Below are 16,978 nucleotides of genomic sequence, written 5' to 3'. Positions count from 1 at the left end.
TATGAGACTGTTTCTAGGATGGAGTATGAGTTTGACATTTGGAGGTCCTCCAGTCTAAGGGAAGAAAAGGAGGATCCATTGTATTATGGGTGCCTGATACATTGGTATGTGGCGTAATTGAGGCGGTGCAGGGTCGAGGCTTCGTCCCGCCGCGTAGCACATGCAGTGATATCCCATCATCACTCTCTTTCATTTTCCCGCTATTCCCTCTTCATTTTCTTTTCTAGCTAAAAAGTTCAAATTAAACCAATCATGGATCGAGTGCAGGCATTCGGAAAGAACTTCAGGTGAGTACACCATCATAGTCCCCCTATCCCGCGGATCACCATTCCACCCTTCTCGACTTGTGATCGGCCGCCTTACTAACATCTTATTGCCTTGTGGTTTTCTGGCTGGCAGTGCGAGCTTCACGCCTTTTGCGCAGCGTACCCAGCAAATGATCAAGGAGCAGCTGGGCCAGGCCGACGACAAGACCCAGCTCCCCGATGAATACATCGAGCTTGAGAAGCGCGTCGATGCGCTCAAGCTTGTCCACCAGAAGCTGTTGCAGGTGACGTGAGTATTTCCTGTGACTTTATGCACTACGAATGGTTCTCCGCACAGGCGCTAACCGGTGCCATCTCTCGCGAATAGCTCCCAATACTCCAACGAGGCCTACGACTACCCTCCCAACATCCGCGAGTCCTTTAACGACCTGGGCCGCACTATCAATGAGAAGGTTCATCTCCTGTCCCAAGCTGGCTCGCCCGCAGAGGCACAAGCTGCCCTGACTGCCCCGCCTTCCGCAAAGCCCCAACCTAAGACCTTCAACCACGCGATCGCCCGTGCCTCCCTCGCCGGCTCTCAGACACTCGCACAGAGCACCGAGGGTGAGGACCCTCTCGCCAGTGCATTGGAGAAGTATGCTTTGGCCGAGGAGCAGGTTGGTGAGGCTCGTCTTGCCCAGGATGCTCAGATCCAGTCCCGCTTCCTGGCCGGCTGGAACACCACCCTCAACACCAACTTGATGTTCGCTGCTAAGGCACGCAAGAATGTTGAGAACGCCCGCTTGATGCTTGACTCCATCAAGGCTAGCAAAAAGGCCGGTGCCCACGGCGACCTGGATAACCTGAGCGAGAACGCCCGCGCGGAGATTGAGCAGGCCGAGGATGAGTTTGTTGGCCAGACTGAGGAGGCTGTGAGCGTGATGAAAAACGTACGTTGTGGTTGACTTTCCTTTTTGCGCTCTTGTCAGTATTTGAACTCAGTGATCTGGTACTAACATCACTCGCAACAGGTCCTTGATACCCCCGAGCCCCTGCGTAATCTGGCCGATCTGATCGCCGCCCAACTCGAATTCCACAAGAAGTCATATGAGATTCTCAGCGAGCTTGCTCCGACTGTAGATGCGCTGCAGGTCGAGCAGGAAGTAAGTTTTCGGTGATGCTCGTTCCATATGTCCACCACGTCTAACCACATTTTTCTTAGGCCAGCTACCGTAAGATTCGCGAGGGCGCTTAAGCCTTGTTCTAAATGCTATGTTTCATTTGTTATCCTTCTGCCTGGCTTCGATTTTGTCTGTTACTCCGAGCCATGGCTTTGTGTTTTGTATCTAAGCCGCTTTGCCTCTGCTAAGCCAACTCACCAGATCATTCAGTCTGGATTTTTGGACTTAGAATTCCATTCTCTTCTTATTCTTGTAAAAGGCTTCTTATAGTGGAAATTTAAAGCAAATGCCATCTTCATTGATGTATAGATGTCATATGCACCAGCCTCGATCCACCGCCCGCCAATTCTGCCTCAGGCCTTAGCATCCCGCTAGCTCCAGGAGCTCCGACATCAACGGAGATACTCCAACTCGCCAGGTCGCCTTTTTCAGCTCGCAATATACCTGCCAGCTGCATATTTTCGGAAGAGGACTTCCGATATTTGGTCACTCCAGTAAACACCCAAAACATCATCGATCCGATCCCAATCGTGCCACGCTACACTGAACAATCGATTACTTGTCCGTTCACCTGCTCCATCAAAGGATCCGGACATCCAAGAACACTCGCGCGGAACATTCATATTATCAACTAGAGGATAATCCCCCTCTGTGATCCCCTCCCTACCTCGCCCGCGCTTCGCCCATACATTCGTATTCCACACCGAGTGATCTCCACTCTGGGTTGTGCTTTACTCCGACAAACGAAGATAATAACAGCATACCGTCAAAATGGCAAACGGGTATGTTTCCCTCTCCCTCAGCATCGTGCAATAAACATTACTGGTGTTTGCAATGTTCAATGTATCCTGCCACGCCTCGACCCCCCGATACTGCGCTTAATAAGGATACAAAACCACAATCGCTAACGTGAACTTGAATAGTTGGAGCTTGCTCATTGGCCTGGTTATCATCGTTGCCCTCTCGACAGCAGCATGGTTCCTAAGCCCGAAGGGCGATAACCAAACGTGAGTTCATGCTTCACTCTTTGCATGCTAGGCGTCCAGCCCAGCGGGTATTTCTTTTGAAGTTTCAAGCACTTGAAAATACTGACTCTGCTATGCTCAGCCTCTTCCGCAGCACACTCATCCTTACTTTCGTTTCCTGTTACTTGATGTGGGGTACGTTTCTATTTACCCACTCTCTACCCACCTATCTCCGTGATAGTATACTACATAAAGGATGCTAACACATTCGATGCAGCAATCGTCTTCCTCTCACAGTGGCACCCCCTCATCTCACCAAGGCGGTCAGACATCAGACCTGGTCATGTACCGCAATAGAGGCATTTCCATTTCTGGTTTCTTGTGTTTTTCCACCATTTTTGTCAACAGACATATCGGGGGATTGTGGGTTGTGAGACATTGTCTCGTCTTAGCTTGTCATGGGACAGTTTAAGATGAAGTCGAGTTTATCCCATCCCATGCCGCGATGTGCGTGGGTTGGACGGGAATGAAGACTGCTTTTCCATGTGCTTCAGCTTTGCAGCGGGCTGCTTGTGGAATTGGCCCGCATTATGACTGTGTGGGTTCGCAGCTGCTTCATGTTTTTGTATAGCTTTTCCCCTAGATGGCCTTTTCTTCGCAGCGTTTTATATGTTTGTTCTTGTTTTGATCTAGTTCTAGTAGTTGCTGGGTTTCCTTTTGTATGGAAATCGCATATCCGTTTTGGTCTCTTTACTAGTCCAATGTACCTATTACCTACGTTCCACGACTATGTATGTCTATGCATTAATCTGGGATGTCGAACGATGAATTTCTGCCCCGTGGACCGAGGCAGTGATGGGTATATATACGAGAGGAACTTCGACGCTGATAAAACTAGATTGGATTTTTTTAGGCTTTGGGAACGTAAGTATTACTTTCAAGCACTTCATTAACCAACACCCACAGCACCCAGAATCACCCTCTGGACCGCCCACCGGGCGAATTGGCCCGCAACCGCGACTGCAACAGCACGCAGATACCCACAGCCAAGTAAGATATATAAGGCCTCGATATTGCTTAGAAGCACTAAGTGTGTATCAACAACACCAAGAGAAAGCAACGAAGAAAGTATGTTAAAAAGCCCCGTTAGATAACTAGTCGGCGTAGAAGTCCGAAGCAAAGAAGACGTGGCAGCCAGCCACGATTCTAGGAACGAAGAAGAGACCGCCGAAGCCGGCGGTGGAGATGATATAGCTGCTTTCGCAGAGAGAACCGAAGCGGTCTTTGTGGCTGTGGCCAATAGGCTCTGATGCACCGCGCTCCGCATCGTGGCCGGCTGTGTCGAGGACCGGATCTGCGCTGCTGTGTGGCTGTGCGCTGGGATATCCGAGAGGTTGCCGCTGCCGTCAGCGCCCCAGATAACTAGCAGGATGGGGAAGAGCTTTGCGCAACTGCTGACTAGCAGAGCCGTGCTGATTGCTGATGGGCTCGCAGCTGTTGGAGGGGGAGGGGCCGGATGTTCTGCAGCGGCGCTGTTGATGCCCGGCGCAGGGGCGGCGCAGGTCGGGGTTGTGGTCCCGTTGACGTGCCTTGCGGTGGTGGGGATAAGTCGGTTGGAGAGGTGACCTCATTATATGAGCTTGGGGTTTGGGTTGGGTTTAGTATGTTTGCGGGAGGATTTGCGGGATTCTGGGTGTGCGGGTTTATTGGCACTCCAGATGGCGAGGAATGTGTCGGTGTGGGGGGGTCCGGAGGGGAACGGGGTGGCATATCCTGTGGACTTTTTGCTAGGATTGGTGTTGACATTGCTGCTACTGCTGTCGGGTCCGCTGTATCGACGCGACTTTGGAACCAAGATTGAGGCCAACAGGCGCACGGTGAGATGGTGCGCAAGAGTTGCGGCTGCATTAAGGCTTAGGAAGAAGAGGTATTGGACAATGATAGGGGCGCGTGACAGGAAGGTCGTTGCGAGGGATGGGTCCTTTTCAATGCGCGCCCAAGTCAGGTAGACATCGAAGAGAAGCAGAAGAATTCCTAGGCGAATTATGGACCTCTAAAAGGGCACTTCATCAGCAAGGGGATCAATATTGTTTAACATAGTACCCACATCGAACTGGTTGTCGTCTCGCCCGAGCCGATTGAAGAGGAGATGCCGGTATACCTGGTTTCAAATATGTTAGCCACGTCGCGTCTCGAGGACGTGTGTAATGCTTACCTGGGGCTTAATGAGCACCAGATCAATGAAGAGCACAACGAAATCATATTCAACGTATTTGTCGGCAAACCGTTGGCATCGCGGGCATTGCGTCAGTCGCACACCCTTGCCTTGGGACCGGTCATCAGCACGACTGTAGGCGCTGTAAAGATGAGAGACCGGATAGGAGCACTCGATGCAAATAGGCATCGTGTCACATCCATAAATCTTTTGGATTGTCCAAGGGTTCAGATTGCAGCTCTCCTATCGCTATATTGAAAGCGGTGAAACAAGGATAGGTCTACCACCAGAGCTGAAACAATGTACCTTGAGAGGCTGCAGCGTAGTAACTGGAACATGCGGTTTTTCCACTACATAAGTATTTCTTTGGAGAATCATCACGAGATGAATATAAAAACAAAAAGAAACTCCGATAGGGGGAATCGAACCCCCGGCTGCCGTGTGAGAGACGGCGATGTTAGCCACTACACCATATCGGATATTGGATGAAGATTTTTGCTCCACTTTTGCATTTCTCGTCTAGCGCTCTTGGCTTTGTGCATAGCTTGAAGATAAGATGGGTACAAACTTAGGGGTAAACTCTCCGCTCTCTCTATATATATATATAATTAATCATCATCTAGCCCTAGCGAAGGTCGAGGTTTCGACTCCAGGTCAGGTTGGACGTTACATACAGGCGCTATATTCCTCGGCCTGATATTGATTTCTATTTTCCCTACAGTCATTCACCCTTTCTGAATTCCTCATCTAGCTTTTCGTATCGAGCAGATCGACGGTAAGAAAATCCACCTTTTAGACGCCTCTGCATAACATACCCCACTGCTCCCTCTTCGTCCTGTATCGATTTCCATTTATCCCAGGCATAGACATCTTTATAGTCTTGACGGAATTTGCATAGCGCAAAATCGATCATGGTCACCTTAAATCCATTCCCCGCGTCCTCACGCACAATGAAGCTCCTTGTTTTGACATCCTCAGTAAGTATTCCCAGATCACCGATACGATTAATAACTCGAATGGCGTCTTCACAGATGGCCTGCCAGCTTTCTCTTAGTGTATATTCCTCAATATCGGTCAATGGGAAGCCTTCGATATATTGCAAAAGGATCCCAGGAATATCGGTATATTCGCTGCTCGTTTGACATGGGTAGGGAATAGGCATAATAGCGGATGCAAGGAGTTTTGGTATGTCGGTGCCTTGAATCTCCTTCAGGTTGCTATATACCTGGGCCTCTGTCTTATACAGATCCAACATGTGATCATGAAGATAAGTTTCGTCCATGGCCGCACTCCATATACTGCCTTCAGGTGTTTCACCGTCGTTGAGCTGAGTAACAAACTCTGATACACCACCATCAAGGACAAATTGACGGTACTCAGTCTCTGTATCTGGGGTCCAGGGTCGAATTTTTTCGTCTTCCCGAAGCTGTGTTGCAAATCGCCGATCAAAGAGCTTCAAAATCATATCGCCTTCCAATCCTAAAGAGGAGCAGGCCATCCGAATAAGCATCACAGAGGAAAGAGTGAACGGCTCGAAGACTTTAATGATATTGGCATCTGCTGTTGCCTCCAATCCATCTGGTGTCTTCAAGTGAATATTGATCACATTACCAACAGCATATGGACATCTGAAGTTATTAGTATGAGTATATTCTATATTCTAGATCTGCAGGCGGGTACCTACTCGAATTCGTGGGTCATCGTGATTAGATGTTGTCGCTGTGAGAGATGCACTGGGATGATGAAAGAAGATTTGCCTGCTCTAGGCTTGACGTATGTTGCAAAGTCTCTGGAGCAGGTCCTGACTACAACCGGGGCGCTTCGAGAGTGAAGTCGCAGACTTGATTTGGCGTTCGCTAGGCGGTGTAAAAAGTGCCACTCATACAACAGTCTACCCTGCAAAGATTCACCCACCTCCACAGTGGATCTACTAGTAATAGATATGGATATACCTAGTAACAATCATGCGCTAAACCTGGTTGGTAATATAGCACTAGTAGTCCTAATTAGATCTACAAAATGGCCTATACGGAATCACCACGATTATCTCCTACCATATACAACCGTGGTCTTTCCGCTGTACCCCCGGATTACACCATATCGGATATTGGATGAAGACTTTTGTTTAACTTTCACATTTGTGGTCTAATGCTCTTTATCCGTGTGCATTTCCGTGCGTAGCTCTATAAAGTCCCCTTCCAGATGAAAGGGGCTCGGAATATTCCCAAGGTTTGGGAGGGAAGCTACCTAGGTAGAGATCCATTCCTTATTAGGCCGCGGCGAGGGATATACGTATCAATGATGCCCAGGAAGATATATCTTTCTACTATTTCAAACCTCGATCCTAAATTATATTCAATATTCCTGTTTCCTATCTTATACTAGAGTTCACTATACGAGAATGGTTTCATTATCTCAAAGGAATGTCCGAACTACTTGGAAGTCAAGAATTGAAGCTAGTCTCTGACTGCCACCTTTCTCCCAAATACCACTTATGCGAGCCGAACCCAGATATGCTCATCTCTGTCATCGAGAACGAGCGTACTCGCCGTTTAGTACTGCAGCAGTGTGAGAAGCTAGAGACAGAGCTTGATGACTTAACAGAGAATCACCCTATGCACGACGACGACAAAGATATTGTGCTAAGAATCGACTACCTTGAAAATTTGTCTTTGCTTCTAAAAAAACAGATGCAGTGAATTGGAAAGTCGATAAAGGCACTAAAAGAACGTGTTGAAAACCCCGAAATCTATATCGCTATGGGAAGACTCTCCGACAGTGAGCTCAACCGAGCATATGCTTCTTTAAAGCAGAATCCCAACCGCCAAATACGAAAAGAGCTGGCCCAGAACTCTCAGGATTGCGATAACTACTTTTGCTCTTGTAAGCGGTTACTTGATTCCTTAAAGGTGGATAACATGAATGAAAAACTTGATCCAAGCCCTCCATCCTATAATAAGGCGGCTAGTGTTCGGCAAGCGAGTGATAGTGCTCCCTCAAAGCCGCCTCAGAGCTTTTGGAAGAAATTTTGGAAATGTTCAGCTCGGATTTAATAGGAAGGAGAAATTGGGTCTCACTAGCAGTGATCATAAGACTACTGGAAATTGCTGTTTATTTTGCTTTAAAGCGCCGTCATTATCAATATAAATGGATTTGCGATATCGCAAGAGGCTCCTCAGGCTGCTTTATATTTTTTTGCAAGGCCGGTTCTAGGCCTACCATGACCTTCTACGACAATGCTAACCTCGCCCTGCTAGGGTTTAATCGTGATCACCCCTACACTCAAAGAGCAAAGTCATGACGATGATGGCGACGAAAGTTTCCCAATGTGAGCAATGTATTGGAGTAAAGGAGTCGAGTAGGTAGTGAAGCCTCTATGCTATAGGCTTTCCTTTGGCTAAAATGTTCACCTGGTCCAGTAGAAATTGCAAAGTCACACTGGTTTCTTTCCCTTTCTCCAGGAGGTACTTTGAACAACCGGCGCTAAATTCAATTCTCCCAAACTGAGGCGCTAATGTGATACGTCAAGCCAATAGAAACCCCGCCACGTTCCAAGCCACCTCCTCGGAGGCGGTTAGAAAAACATCCGCATAATAATTTTGAGTTTTATCACGCCGTTCGCTGAAGTTATCGGTGTACGTGTCTACCCACGCATTGTATGATTCTAAGACCGATGAAGGGAATGAAGAGAGTACCTCTTCAGCCTCTAATATACAGTCCCCTTCCTCAGGCCTAAGGTCATCGGGATCCTGCCAGATAAAATCCGTACCATAATCAGCGAAGATACGATAGTGTCGCGGAGGTTCTGTTGATATAGATGGCCCAGTAGACAGAGAGGTTGTAGATGACTCGATCGATAGAGATGATTCAGATGAAACGTTCAACAGAGGTGTAGATGGCTTATGGGCTGAAATTTCGACAATGGTTGATTCTGACTGGCGTTGCTCTTCCAGTATATTCGTGATTTTCAAAACAAAGTCAAAGTTGGTTTCCACCAGAACAGAGTTTTCTTCAGACTTAGAAAGTGGCCTTTCAGCAAGGCTATGCCATGCATCGCCAAGGTTCCTGACAGTTTTTATGTATCGTTGAGACTGCGATTGACTGCAAAATACTGCCAGAGGTTTGAGAAGGCCAGACTCCATGGCTGTAGAAGAGATTGTCGCGAGATAGAACGTGGCATGGAAAGCGGAGACGGTCGAGATGTAAGACGCTTCGCAAAAGAAGTTGGAATACTTACTTGCTCGATTAGGGAGCTTTATGAGTGGGCCCCTGGAACACCCTAGGAATTTGGAAACACTCCGTTGATCAGTGAGCGCTTCATTCATGTATCTGTGTCCTTTTAATCTTGTCTAATAGGTCCCATTTAGGTGCTCATGTCTGAATTAATGAAAATTTTCTATTTTTAACATGAAACGAGGCGGGAGGTAGAAACGGGGCCTCTTAGATCCAGGCTATCGCTAACCGCCCACACCCTCCTCATAACTTTACAATCGATTTGAGACCATGTGACAGAGGTGCTAGATGGTATCTTTTGTGGAGCAAGTGGTAAAATAGCTTGTTTCATTGATCTACCAGCGTCAATCGTTTCAATCAACATACATACATTGCATGCATTTTAGAATTCTTATCATTGTTCCTCATTTTCGCTCCACAGATATAGTACATTTTAATTGGAGATGGTCTGGGTAGGAGCTAAGTCCATCCCACCGGTTCCAGGACAATGGGATTCCTGTTCTCCCTGTCCACGAGTATTCCTAGGTATCATCTTGGGCACAAAACTTGAAGTTTTGGAAACTCCAGTGTCATGTTATGCGATCTTCGCATACACTCCAAACAGAATCGCAAAATGAATTATAGCTGGAAGTCTGCAAGCTATTGGGATTATCCGGTTGAAGACATTGCTGTGGGTCTGATAGGCTTGTATCCAGACCAGGTTCTTCGAGAAAAGGACTTGTCGCACTAGACAAAGTCTCCAACAGGGTGCTTACAAACACAGACCCGCAACTTCGCCCAATGCTCTGGAATATACCCCAGGCATTCGAAGTTCCGGTGGCTAGATCGTCTTCCCCACCAGCAGCTGTCATGGCGGTGTGTTGAGCTCGGGGGTGGTGATCCATCCACCAGAATAACAAGCGGTGCTAAGGAGAGTCACACGCACACCTGGCTCAAGCACGCCCTTGAGATTGGCTATGCTGAGACTCTTATGGCTGTTTCCATCATTCAAAAATAAGTGATGATTCGGTAGCCCATGGCAAAAGAAGAGTAGTAGAAGTGGCGCCTCATGCGGTTTCGCTAATTCTGACGCCCGTTTGCCTCTGAAAGAACACGATCTATCATTTCACCCGAGCGAACAATGGTGACTGGGGTGATTTGCTGTTGATCTAGCATGTCTTTATCGAGGCAGACCTTTCGATCCTCATACGGGTTGCTATGAAGGTATGCACCATACTTCTCCACTAATTTTCTTGGATCAGCTGCGGTTATCCATGTCTGATGCATGCCCAAGCCTTTTAACAGATAGTTAAAGGCATAAAAATCCGAAATGAACCACCCATCGTCTGATGGATCTGCAGTCGAGACTGTGGGGTGGGTTGCCGCAAGAATGACGGTATTGTCAAATATACAGGGTACCGTCGACGAAACAAACGTAGAGGGGAGCCTGTCTGGCATTCGGGCATACCCGCTCTTAGCGAGAGGTTGTTTTTCTGGTAGAGTGGCCATGATTTTTGCTGTAGAGTGAGGTGGAAGTGGATGGCTACGGAAACACGTCTACGGCTGTAGTTCTTTCTCCGCCTTGGAATCAGCCTGTCGTAATTATTACCTAGTTACTACTATATGTAAATGGCTCTTTCATTTTTGAAAATTTCGTGGCTTCCTTATTCTCTATGGATGGGTTCCAAAGTTTACATACCTAGTACCGCCCTAACCTCGGAACTAACTATGCCAAGACAACGGCCGGGTCTTTTCCTTTTCGCTGTGCCCCTGGATTACACCATACCTTCGGATGAGAGTTGAGAATTAGACCGTGGACTAGTTAGTTATTTAGTTACCTAGTTAGTTTACTAACTGGTTACTTATGTATGTTACATACGCCTGAATCTAGCCCGCGGGCCCGTGGGCCCTGCCCAGGTGGAGATCTATTGAAAGTATGGATGTTATGCACGGTTGGGACACGGAGCAAAGGACCGTGCACGAACGCCATACCAAACAGAGTTTAGCGTGTAACCTTAATGATCTATAAATGTTATTGAATCTCAACGACGTATATCTTCAGTCGACAACATAGAGCATTTCCATAAGGTATAGCTAGACAAGACTAGACCTAGAACGCAATTAAAGCATTTAGGCCGATGCGTGAGACCAGCAATGATATTACTTGGTGGGGCAAGCCTGTAGAGTGCATACACTGTCGCACCTTTTTTTTTATACAAATTTAAAGACATGTATCTAGGACTACACTATTAACTCAATAATCACAAGAGACAGATGGGACTTAGAGAGCAAATATTTGAAGAGGGGAAAATGAGAACTTGGAGGAGAAATGGGGGTCAGCTGAAGGATACCCCCAGTACCTACCCAGAAAGGTGCTTCTTACCTGGGAAGGAAGTTCCTTCTTACCCAGGAAGGTGCTTCTTACCTAGGAAGGCAGGTGCCTCTGGACCCTCAGGATATAAATACCCCTCCTCCCCTCCCTTCTCTCTTTTTTTTTTTTCCTTCTTCGCCTCTCTGAATTCTCATACTATCCACCCCCAAAAAAAAAACAACATTTCATCAAATATTTTATCCATCCTGTATTCTTCCATCAGGTTTTCTATCATAACCTTGAGCTTCATTGCTTCTTCCATCCTTCCATATCCGTATTGGATAAGATGAAACATGATATTGCCATGCCCTTGACGCGTTGGCCTTTGTCGCATCCATATTAATCACATGTCTGGTCAGTTGTGCCATCCAGTGCCGACTTCCTTGTTTACTTACATTCATTCTTCAGACAACTCCACCTTACACGAATGTCTCCCTTCAATGTGCCTGGCACCTGTTATCATTGTCCATCACATGATGTCCAAGGTTGTACGTGATACCTGTCTCTTATCTTTTCCTTTTTGTTCCTTCCATCTACTTACATCTATCCTTCAGACAACTCCACCTTATACCAATGTCTCCCTTCAACAGACCTGGTATCTGGTATCATCATCCATCACACGATGTCCAAGGTTGTACGTGATGCCTGTCTATTGTCTTTTCCTTTTTGTTCCTTCCATCTACTTACGTTTATTCTTCAGACAACTCAACTAGATGCTGCTTCTGTCTTGCATCTTGCATTTCATCATTTCATCGTTTGATCTTTGGCTCAACCCCAACTTTCTATTCATTGTACGTCTACTTTCAGCTTGTTTTACCATATCCTATGAGTTGTTCAACATGACATAGGGCTGACTGTACCAGACATGTGTGCTCAGCCACATCCACTCAACAACATCAAGTCCTGCCATGAGAGATTCCAGCTTCAGGACAATCGGCAGGCCGGCAACCACAGCAAGCAAAAAGAAAAAAGAAAAAAGAAAAAAGAAAGAACAAAGAACAAAGAACAAAAAACAAAAAACAAAAAACAAAAGAACAGAGAAACAGAGAAACAGAGAAACAGAGAAACAGAGAAACAGAGAAACAACAAAAGAAAAAACAAGAAACAAAGAACAAAAGAAGAGAGAACAAGAGAACAGAGGAAAGCAAAAAAACAAAAAAAACAAAAGAGCAAAAGAGCAAAAGAACAAAAGAGCAAAAAAAGAAAAGAAAAACAGAGAAAGAGAGACGCGGAGAAACAGAAAAAAAAAGGAAAATAACAAAAAAACAAAAAAACAAGGACAAGAACAAGAAAAGAGGAAAAAGAAAAAAAAATGAAGGAAGGAATGAAGAAAGGATTCCAATCAACCAGTTCCAACAAGCCGGATTTGACTATCAGATTCAACTAACTATTAGGTTCAACCATCCACTTCAATGGAACGACGAGGTCAAACAATCAACCATTTCATACGACCCATATCCAGTCTGACCGTGGCGGGCTGCGGCCTCAGGACAATCGGCAGACTAGGGAACGACGCACTTCGATCCTTCGCTTCGATCACCAACTTCGATCATCCAATCCTAGTCTGACTATGGCGGGCTTCGGCTTCAGGACAATCAGCAGACTAGTTAATCACCCAATTCGATCCTCCGCTTCCAGCATACACTTCGATCGTCCGCTCCAATCACCCAATTCGATTATCCACTACTAGTCTGACCGTGGCGGGCTTCGGCTTCAGGACAATCGGCAGACTAGTTACTCACTCACTTTGATTATCCACTTCGACCATCCCCTTCAATCACCCACTTCGATCTTCCGCGTCGAGCACACAATTCGATCCGCCTCAACCACACACTTCTAGTCTGACCGTGGCGGGCTTCGGCTTCAGGGCAATCGGCACGCTGATTACTTAACCGATTTAACGAACTATTCCAAACAATCAGTCTTTTCAAACAACGATCTGCTTCAATCAATGATCCACTTCAAACAATCAACTACTTCCAATAATCAAGCCACCCACATTCCACAACCCCCAATGCTCTGAACTTTAAGGATGAGGAATCGAAAGAGCTGGCCTCGATGTCTCAAATGAGAGTCACTACAGGTCTCTGAAGGAGGCTTCCTATCTGGAACAGCTTACAGCGTGTACCCAATTGATGGAGACTCTTAAGACAGCCTTCTGTGGTGGCAATCTCCCTATGGTCAAGCAACCGCTTCGAGTCTCCACTTTGATCGACTATTGAAATTACCATCAACAAACAATACTTCGAACTTTACAAGGAGGAATGAAAAGAGACGGCCTCGAACCACAACAGTCTTTACAGGAGTGTGCAGTCTATTCGTCACATACTACGTTATCCTATGATAGCCTTGCTAAATCCACAACACTTCGTGCATTAGCCTCTTGGGTAGCATATGTAGTCCTTTCTGTATGAATAAATCAAAGCGCAATAGTAAGATTCTACGCCATCAATACATAAATCAATTAAACACAAATTCATGTCATCAAAATCGTCATCCTATTTGGGGTTACTATCACCACTGCCGATACTCCTATTTTGACCATGGGGGATGCGATTTCCTCCTTTATGAAGATACCTGATGATACAAAGAGAGGAAAATGTCTACTCTCGCGTGACATGGCGGTTAAGCCGGTTAGGGAGAAGCTGAGATTTGATACAAAGCCAAGACGATGGGGATCGCCCGTGTCTGGCCGCCGATGGATCGTTTGTCTCTTGTTGTATGTAACACCGCTATGACCCTCTTAGTTCTTCGACCTAACTCATCACTTTAGGTATTCCATTTTCACTGCTGTCTGCATTTAATTTCTCATCCTAGGGGTGATCGTAGGAGATAAACCTTGATAGTCGGCTGAGCCGGCAGACGATACTAACACGTGTGGATTTTCGCCGGCTGCAATTGTGAGTACGCTTGCTATTGGAGCTGTAATGATGGCTTGTTTTGTCTTGCTGGCGTTTAAACGATTGAAGTCGGGTATGCCGGTGGCTGGGAGCTGTAGTTAGACTATTGCTGCTGCTTGCCATCCTTCTTTATCGGATGAGGGAGAGGATATGATGGAGGAGACGGCTGGAATTGGTGGTACACTTCAGTTGAAATGGGGCGTTGAAAAGCCTAGATGTGATGGAATAGCGCATTGTACATTCTCCAGTGAACAGGTGGAGTTTGCGCCGGATAGAAGCGTGTATGAATGAATAGTTAATGAGAGAACTTGTAACCTAATCTATAACCGAAAGGTTGGGTTGTCGGCCCTGGATCTGCTCACCATCATTTAATCTTACTTAGAAATTCAATGTTGTTCTTAGTCTTTGACATAGCTCACAAATCGGTTGAAACCTTCGACCTATGACCCAGCCCATATATGACCCCAAATGTAGATAAGACAAGAGAGCCTTTGCCTCTCGAGCCGAGCTGGCGTTTAGGGAAAGCAATGTCTTTGCAAATAGGATCGATAATATGGGCAAGAAAAAGAACTAATTCTGCCAACCACCACATGGTGATTGTTGCGGAGAGTCCCATTATTGCCAGAATCATCCTTACTGATGGCTAGGAGCCAGACGCAATGTCTAGTATAATCTTGTAGTTAGGTATTAAGAATGAGTATATTAGTTCTTTATCCCTTTAATTCATGCACAATGTGTACTTTCAAGACATCTAATATAGATACAAGTCTAACCCCATTTCGTAAGTAATGTGTATCAGGATGACAGAAAAATACCATCAAATCTGCAGGGCTATCACATATCACGCTTTGGGGGCTGGGGGCTGGGGGCCGAAGAGTTATTAGAACTCATAGAGGAATAAACTTCAAACTCAACAAACTATCTGATGATGACTCCTACTTCCACCATTGAACCTTCGACTCTAGAATATGCTTTATTTCTTTGTAGCGGTAGGTCGGTGGCTTCACCAAGCGACTCAGACGCTTTCCACTACTCAATAATGATTCTTGACCAGGCTGGTAAAGTCACTCGCTTTGAACCTATGAAGGACTTGCGCTCTGACAGCTTCTAGAATCCCCGGACTTTGAGCAGCAGATACAGTCAGAAGCACCAACTGAGAGCAAAGCGCACACCTATTTACACATTGTGTATGTACTAGGTATAATTGCCGCCAGTGCTTACTGTACTTTGTGACTGACCTCGGCAGACTGATGAGTCCGGAAGCCGGGTCATTTCCTGGAAATCAACATGAGATCAACTCATTATTGCTGGATTATTGGAATGTCAGCCTTGACTCTGTGGCTCTCTTGGCTTCGCCACTAGTTTCGAGCTACCATAGCCGATGTGTCGACATTAAAGGCCACCCGTGCCTTGGTTAGTTACCCCACCCCCACCTCTTTATGTAATCAAAAAGATTTATGCTCATAAACGCAGAAATATGTTATAATGTCACCGAATCATTATCTTATGTGGCTAGTAACAACGATCCCCTCGACAGCAGCGCGAGTTTTAGTTCGCGTGGCCCGACCGACATGGTTCTGCACCATCAATATGAGCCTATATATTTCCGCCACGACATATCAACAGGACATACTCTTTATATCATGCTCAATGCAAAGGGTGATCTTCGTACCTTGGTCCACGGTATTGGCAAGGGTCTCCAAGGATCATTCGCACAGTGTGAATGTAAGAAAAGAAGCCGATGCACATGCAAAAGCACACGCCTAAATCCATTTGCAATGCACTCAGCAATCATGTTCCATGTCCTCTCAACACGGTCGACAGAGCTCGACAATCTTGTGAAACTGTTGCTCTGGATAGAAACCCAGCTCCACCAGGGGTCTATCTTTGAGATAACGGACTCCGATAGATTCTCTAAGTATGTCCAGATGTTGCATAAAATGTCTCGCAGCCTTATTACATTGGAACACAACAACCAGCGAGATACATCCAACATCGACCACTTGCTTCATGATCATTCACGCTTAGGCCGACTAGCCAGACGCCATCGCAGTGAGGCCAAGATAGACCCTGTGTGTCACGACCGTGTTCGAGATGACTTGCTTGCTCTGCGCGACTTTTGTGATGACCGACATCGTCGCATCCTTAATCTGCACCAACGGACCAATAATTTCATAACTCTTCTGTATAATCTGATTACAGGGCATGATAGTACGGTGAATCTTCAAATTGCTACACAGAGTGCGAGGATTGCGCGCGACGCACGCAAGGACAGCATGTCGATGAAGATCATTGCAGCTGTGACCTTGATATACCTACCAGCAACATTTGTATGCAGCTTATTTGGAACCAATCTGGTCGCATTTGATACATCGTCTGAGGGAGGCGAACCTTCTTTTGTTGTCTCGAGTCTGTGGTGGCTTTATCTCGCATTTGCTGTGCCGCTGACCATGTTGACGATGTTTGGGTTTTGGTTATGGCGGCGATTTAGGGAGACACCAAAACAAGGACAAGAAAAGAGCCCCGTTGACTGATATAAATTTTGCCGAGTGATTAGTGTTGCTTTCCAGCTGGTGATGGGACTGGCCCAGGGATGGAAATATCAATTAGTCGGTTAATCGTGAACATACAGGTCTAGATATATCATCACTCCACACTATTTCTAGAAAATCGCCTCTATGTAGCGGGGCTAAAAATCTTAGCGGTATAAACGCCGGGTGAGGGTCATACCGAGCTTGGCCAATGGCGCTCGGGTTGTTTTGGAATCGAGGAGGACCGGGATCTGATCTTAGCTAGATTATCTTGGCCGCCATTTAAGTCCGTGATAGTTTTGAGGAGAGCAAATGACATAATAATCTCGAATTTTATTTGTGACGATGTTATAGGGTT

General features: G+C 46.3%; 8 protein-coding genes across 8 annotated transcripts; 4 read left to right on the top strand and 4 right to left on the bottom strand.

Annotated features, from left to right (window-relative positions):
- Positions 1-252: 252 nt before the first annotated feature.
- N7479_000349 (BAR domain-containing protein) lies at positions 253-1,500 on the top strand (the record flags this gene model as incomplete). The annotated part of the gene is made up of 5 exons (XM_057248047.1): positions 253-287; positions 400-555; positions 634-1,195; positions 1,277-1,408; positions 1,468-1,500. The coding sequence occupies 5 exons, from the start codon at positions 253-255 to the stop codon at positions 1,498-1,500; spliced, it is 918 nt and encodes a 305-aa protein (XP_057112479.1).
- Positions 1,501-2,197: 697 nt separating this feature from the next.
- N7479_000348 (ATPase V0 complex subunit E) lies at positions 2,198-2,748 on the top strand (the record flags this gene model as incomplete). Its single annotated transcript, XM_057248046.1, has 4 exons — positions 2,198-2,208; positions 2,350-2,433; positions 2,534-2,586; positions 2,669-2,748. 4 exons carry the CDS (start codon positions 2,198-2,200, stop codon positions 2,746-2,748), a joined length of 228 nt encoding a protein of 75 aa, XP_057112478.1.
- Positions 2,749-4,021: 1,273 nt separating this feature from the next.
- Positions 4,022-4,795, bottom strand: N7479_000347 (sterol homeostasis protein ARV1; the record flags this gene model as incomplete). Its single annotated transcript, XM_057248045.1, has 3 exons — positions 4,022-4,444; positions 4,499-4,552; positions 4,607-4,795. The coding sequence occupies 3 exons, from the start codon at positions 4,793-4,795 to the stop codon at positions 4,022-4,024; spliced, it is 666 nt and encodes a 221-aa protein (XP_057112477.1).
- Positions 4,796-5,327: 532 nt separating this feature from the next.
- On the bottom strand, positions 5,328-6,307 carry N7479_000346 (uncharacterized protein; the record flags this gene model as incomplete). The annotated part of the gene is made up of 2 exons (XM_057248044.1): positions 5,328-6,234; positions 6,291-6,307. The coding sequence occupies 2 exons, from the start codon at positions 6,305-6,307 to the stop codon at positions 5,328-5,330; spliced, it is 924 nt and encodes a 307-aa protein (XP_057112476.1).
- Positions 6,308-7,029: 722 nt separating this feature from the next.
- N7479_000345 (uncharacterized protein) lies at positions 7,030-7,305 on the top strand (the record flags this gene model as incomplete). The annotated part of the gene is made up of 1 exon (XM_057248043.1): positions 7,030-7,305. The coding sequence occupies one exon, from the start codon at positions 7,030-7,032 to the stop codon at positions 7,303-7,305; it is 276 nt and encodes a 91-aa protein (XP_057112475.1).
- An 825-nt stretch (positions 7,306-8,130) lies between these two features.
- N7479_000344 (uncharacterized protein) lies at positions 8,131-8,748 on the bottom strand (the record flags this gene model as incomplete). The annotated part of the gene is made up of 1 exon (XM_057248042.1): positions 8,131-8,748. The coding sequence occupies one exon, from the start codon at positions 8,746-8,748 to the stop codon at positions 8,131-8,133; it is 618 nt and encodes a 205-aa protein (XP_057112474.1).
- Positions 8,749-9,898: 1,150 nt separating this feature from the next.
- On the bottom strand, positions 9,899-10,327 carry N7479_000343 (uncharacterized protein; the record flags this gene model as incomplete). Its single annotated transcript, XM_057248041.1, has 1 exon — positions 9,899-10,327. One exon carries the CDS (start codon positions 10,325-10,327, stop codon positions 9,899-9,901), a length of 429 nt encoding a protein of 142 aa, XP_057112473.1.
- A 5,555-nt stretch (positions 10,328-15,882) lies between these two features.
- Positions 15,883-16,623, top strand: N7479_000342 (uncharacterized protein; the record flags this gene model as incomplete). Its single annotated transcript, XM_057248040.1, has 1 exon — positions 15,883-16,623. One exon carries the CDS (start codon positions 15,883-15,885, stop codon positions 16,621-16,623), a length of 741 nt encoding a protein of 246 aa, XP_057112472.1.
- Between the last annotated feature and the right edge of the window lie 355 nt (positions 16,624-16,978).

Source organism: Penicillium vulpinum (genome assembly GCF_028829585.1).
Source record: "Penicillium vulpinum strain IBT 29486 chromosome Unknown utg000001l_segment0_segment0, whole genome shotgun sequence".
NCBI classification, from domain to species: domain Eukaryota; kingdom Fungi; phylum Ascomycota; class Eurotiomycetes; order Eurotiales; family Aspergillaceae; genus Penicillium; species Penicillium vulpinum.
Note: the sequence above shows the minus strand (reverse complement) of the source record. Positions and strands in the feature narration are given on the sequence as shown.